Raw genomic sequence first — 5,275 nt, forward strand, 5'->3', positions numbered from 1 at the left:
ATTACTATTAATATAATAAATGACTATATCTCCTTTATATCTGGTCCGCAGACTAAATAGTAGGGTTATATATAGCAGGTTTGGCCTGTACCGGTTTACTAGTAATTTTATACTAGTAAAGCGAGATCTAAACCAGGAATCATATAACTAAAATAAAGTTTTATAAAAGGGGTTTTAAGAATTAAGGAAAACGCCTTGGTATTCTGCTGGCTAATTAATAAAAGTAATTAAGCAAGTTTACGGACTTAATAAAGTTCTATAGGAAAGATACTCTGACTATATATATAGGGGGATAAAATCTGAGATTCTTGATATCTCTTAGTATGTTCCGTGAATTTCGGCCCGGCCTGCTTCGGCCCACGCCGTTTATTATAGCCTAACCTGTATTTAGCTAATATATATGAGGTAGCACGAAGAATAGAAAAATACGCGACGTAACATCGATTAAGATCGGCCTGACTTGTCACGAGTATCCTGCCTAGGCTGGTTCGCTACGCAGACTGTGGCGCACGATGAGCTTAGCGCACGATGGTTTTGGCGTACGATGAGCTTGGCGCACGATGAGCTTGGCGTACAATGGTTTTGGCGCACGATGAGCTTGGCGTACGATGAGCTTGGCGCACGATGGCTTTGGCGTACGATGAGCATGGCGCACGCCTGGGTTTGGCGGCCGCTGGGTTTGGCGGACGATGGTTTGGCATACGATGGTTTGGCGCACGCTGGCTGGTGGCGCACGCTGGGTTTGGCGGGGTGTGGCGTACGCTGGCTGTGGCGCACGATGAGTTTGGCGTATGATGGTTTGGCGTATAATGAGTTTGGCGTACGCTGGGTTTGGCGGACGCGGGTGTGGCGTATGCTGGCTGTGGCGCACGTGGCTGTGGCGTGGTTTGGCGCATAATGGTTTCAGTCTGTAATAAATCACGTGCTAAATAAGTGCGCCACGAAAATGGCTTAGCTCTATTCCGAATATTTAATTATCAAATTTCTAGATAGGAGATTCAAGATTTTGGGTATCCACTTCTGCGTATCCCCTGTCGGCACAGGGGATTGACCCACACAACAGATCTGCCAGTAAGAATCGGACCCGTGGCGCCACAGTCGGAGTACAGAATTTATCTTTGCCGTAATCCAAATCTGACATTGAATATCTGAAATACGACATAAAGGTTTATTAATCCGAGAATCCAAAATCTTTATTAAACCTATGTAATACCGTCTCTTTCTCTTCTCTTCTTGGCTCGCGGAGGTACATTCGCTTAAAAAGATTCTGAGCACAGACCACATTAGCCACTTTTTGTACTGACACCGTACGTGTTTGTTATCCCATATAGTCTATAGTACTATATTGTACCGCACGTGCTACGAGATGCTAGAATCAAACGGTACGCAATTATACTAACCGACATCCCCGCAAAGCGAGAGTCCCATAGTAAACCGGTACATCACGAAAATCTCAATACAATTAATATTATTCGGCTCCTAGCTATCTAATATTACACCCTAGCCTTTTCTAATTCTTACCTATATAATATATTCGAGAGAACTTTTATAGAGGTTTATATATTATATTTTAATTATAATTAAGCCTAACCTTACTTATTATAGCTCGGTTATAATATATAAAGAGAGATACTAAGCAAATATAACAGATGGCCTTTGAGCTATTACATATACTAGAGGCCTAGAAGAGAAGGGGTACTATATAGAAAAGGCTTAGTATTAAGGGCTATAGTATAGGCTTAATACCTCTCTATAGCTAGCCTATAAGAATAGTTCTTTTAGCCTATATATATATTCTTATATATCTTTATAGTAAATAGGTTAGAGTTCTTATATTATAGGAGGCATGTAATAGGCACGTGAGTAGGCCTAATACAGACTAGTTTTGGGGTATATATAATATTTCTTATATATATAATTAGTTATAAAGCTTAAGAGGTTTAGAGTTTAGCTTATTAATATATTTATATTCCTTACTATTCTAGTATTCTCTCTATAATTCCCTATTATTTAGGTACTTAATACCTTAAGAAATAAATTACCTAATATCTAGAATTTAAAGCTAAGGAAAGAAAAAGAGAAATTGAGAGCAAGTAAAATATAAATAGCTTATATATCTTAAGATCTTATTATATGCCTCTAACCGAGCCTTTATTAGGGATTTACTAGACTAGTACTATAATATTACTTTTTTATACTATGAATTTTTAATACCTTATTAATATTCTTATAACTAAAGGCTTTAGTAATTTAGTAATAAGTATTTTACTTAGTTTATAAATGTTTTACTTAATATTTTATTTAAGAAAGTAAGTTTTTATCTAATAGAAAAAGATAGCTATTAATAAAAAAAACTACTTTTAGTTATAATTATTCTTTTATAAAATGCCTATTACTTTTAGGTAAGTATTACTACCTTTATAGCCATATTATAACTAAAGAGTTTTATAGCCTTAGAAATTAATAGTTAAAAGTTAATAGTTAATAATTACTAGAGAATATTTTATAAAAGAGATAGTTGCATTTATTATAGTATTTAATAAGAGTAATATCTTGAATTTTACTTAATTAAAATATAAGAAATTAGTAAAGAGACTATTACTAGATTCAAAGCTATTAAGTAACCAGATTATACTAAATATCTCTACTAAGCCTTTCTAAATAGCCTAATAAACTACTATAAATTCCTAAAAATACATTTAATAACTTATCTTATTAGGATAATTACGAGGCTTTTAATTATTAAAAGATACTAGAAGAATAAATATATACTATAAATATTTTATATATTTATAACTTCCCTTATATTCTTTTATATAAAGTTTTTACTATTATAATTATTTAATTAAATAAGAGAATCTCGGGATAAAATCTAAATAAAAGAATATAACCGGAGCTATATCTAATTATAATAGCCTCTTTTCTAATCCTTGAAACTATAGGTTAATATTTCGGGAGAAGCTAAAGAATATTCTTACTATTTTAAGTAATTCAAGATTTACTAGTATATAAATAATATATTAACTAGTTCGGGGTTTAAATAGAAATAGAAAATTAATTCAAAGTAATATAGCCTAATTCTATAATAAGACTATAGTTATTAGAACTAAATAATAATATTATAAGAGAAGTACTAACCTCGAGTATTTATTATAGTATATCCGTCTCGGTATCCCAGATCCGTATAATCCGGTTACTCGAACTAGATGCCAGCTGCTATTTATTAGGAGAGAAAGTAATTAAGTAGACCGGGCTCATATAGCCCTCGAGCATCTGCTATAGTATGCCTGTCTCGGTATCCCAGATCCGTATGGTCCGGTTATCCAAGCCAGATACTAGCCGCCGCCCGTTAGGAGAGAAGGTGACTGACCGGACCGAGTTCGTATAGCCCTCGAGTGTCTGCTATAGTACGCCCATCTCGGCATCCCAGATCCGTATGGTCTGGTTATCTAACTTAGGTACTATCTCGCTACCCGAACTAGATGCCAGCCGCCGCCTATTAGGAAAGAAGGTAACTAATAAGACCGGGCTTATATAGCCCTCGAGCGTCTGCTATAGTATATTTATTTCGGTATTCCAGATCCGTATAGTCTAATTACTCGAACCAGATACTAGCTGCCGCCCGTTAGGAGAGAAGGAGACTAATCGGACCCAGTTTATATAGCCCTCGAGTATTTGCTATAATATGCCCGTCTCGGTATCCCAGATCCGTATAGTCTGGTTATCCGAGCCAGATACCAGCCGCCGCCTATTAAGAGAGAAGGTAACTGAGTAGATATAGTTCGTATAGCCCTTAAGTATCTGCTATAGTATGTCTGTCTCGGTATTCCAGATCCATATAGTCTAGTTACTCGAACCAGATACTAGCCGCCGCCCGTTAGAAGAGAAGGTAATTAACTAAATTAAGTTCGTATGGCCCTTGAGTATATACTATAGTGTATTTGTCTCGGTATCCCAGATCCGTATGGTCCGGTTATATGAACTAAATGCCAGCTACCGCCCGTTAGGAGAGAAGGTGACTAAGTAGATTATGTTACTATAGAGCTCGAGCGTCTGCTGCAGTATACCCGTCTCGGTATCCCAGATCTGTACGGTCCGATTACCCGATACTAGTCGCCGCCCGTCAGGAGAGAAGGTAACTGACCAGACCGGGCTCGTATGGCCCTCGAGCGTCTGCTGCAGTATGCCCGTCTCGGTATCCCAGATCCGTATAGTCTGGTCATCCGAGCCAGATGCCAGCCGCCGCCCGTCAGGAGAGAAGGTAACTGAGTAGACCGAGTTTGTATAGCCCTTGAGCGTCTATTATAGTACACCCGTCTCGGCATCCCAGATCCGTACGGTCCCATTATATGAGCCAGATGCCAGCCGCCGCCCGTTAGGAGAGAAGGTGACTGACCGGACCGAGTTCGTATGGCCCTCGAGCGTCTGCAAGCATGGGCTCCAATTTTCTTCGATCAGTGGACTCGTACTAATCCATGATGGCTGTCGGAAGAGAGTTCTAATCTTGCTCATAGAAGGACTAAACACGAGAGCCGACACATAAGCCTGGAGAGGCGAGTTTTCGATAATGCCTTTATTATAAAGAACAAATCGATTCGCATCCCGTACTATGGAGAGAGTATCCATAGCATTATTCGGGTTTTGCTTGACAAACTTAGCTCAAAGAACTTGTATCAAAGGAACGAGAGCGAATTCTTACGTCAAGCAGATTCTCTAGCTTTCTAATCGCAGCCACTACACTTGACATGCTTCTCATTAGGCTGAGCGCCTCTAGCCAGTAAAGAAAGTACTCCTTTAGAAAGACATTAATTTTGCCCTTATCGCCGAGGCCAACTTCATCGTGACCGCCCTTAATCTTGCAAAGATAGTCGATCTAGTAGACGCAAGCGTATCGAATCGGGGCGAGGGGATCTGGATCGGGGGGCTTGACTCTCTCGATAGAACAACCTGGATCCTGCAAGCTATAGGTATCCTTTCGCAGTATCATTAACATAGCTTGAAGCGACCGTGATACTATCGTGCAATGTCCTTCTGCGTGCCTATGGGGAAAGATCTCGGACTTTGCGTACTTAATAAGGTAGTCTTTTACCGACTAATGAATAAAGTAGACGACGCTTTCTCGAATTATTAGAAATGAACCACAAAGCCTAATGACTTCGTATAGTGATTTGCTATTATTAGAGAGGTAGGCTAAAGATTTAATAAGAGAGGCGAGTTCTATTACCGTAATAGGTTAATATACAGTCATTACGAGGGCTAGTATGCCCTTGCAGAG

General features: G+C 38.7%; 1 protein-coding gene across 1 annotated transcript; it reads left to right on the plus strand.

The window, feature by feature from the left end:
- Positions 1 to 544: 544 nt before the first annotated feature.
- Positions 545 to 898, plus strand: K444DRAFT_627558 (uncharacterized protein; the record flags this gene model as incomplete). Its single annotated transcript, XM_024882820.1, has 1 exon — positions 545 to 898. The coding sequence occupies one exon, from the start codon at positions 545 to 547 to the stop codon at positions 896 to 898; it is 354 nt and encodes a 117-aa protein (XP_024739566.1).
- Positions 899 to 5,275: the final 4,377 nt, after the last annotated feature.

This window comes from Hyaloscypha bicolor (assembly GCF_002865645.1).
Source record: "Hyaloscypha bicolor E unplaced genomic scaffold K444scaffold_53, whole genome shotgun sequence".
NCBI classification, from domain to species: domain Eukaryota; kingdom Fungi; phylum Ascomycota; class Leotiomycetes; order Helotiales; family Hyaloscyphaceae; genus Hyaloscypha; species Hyaloscypha bicolor.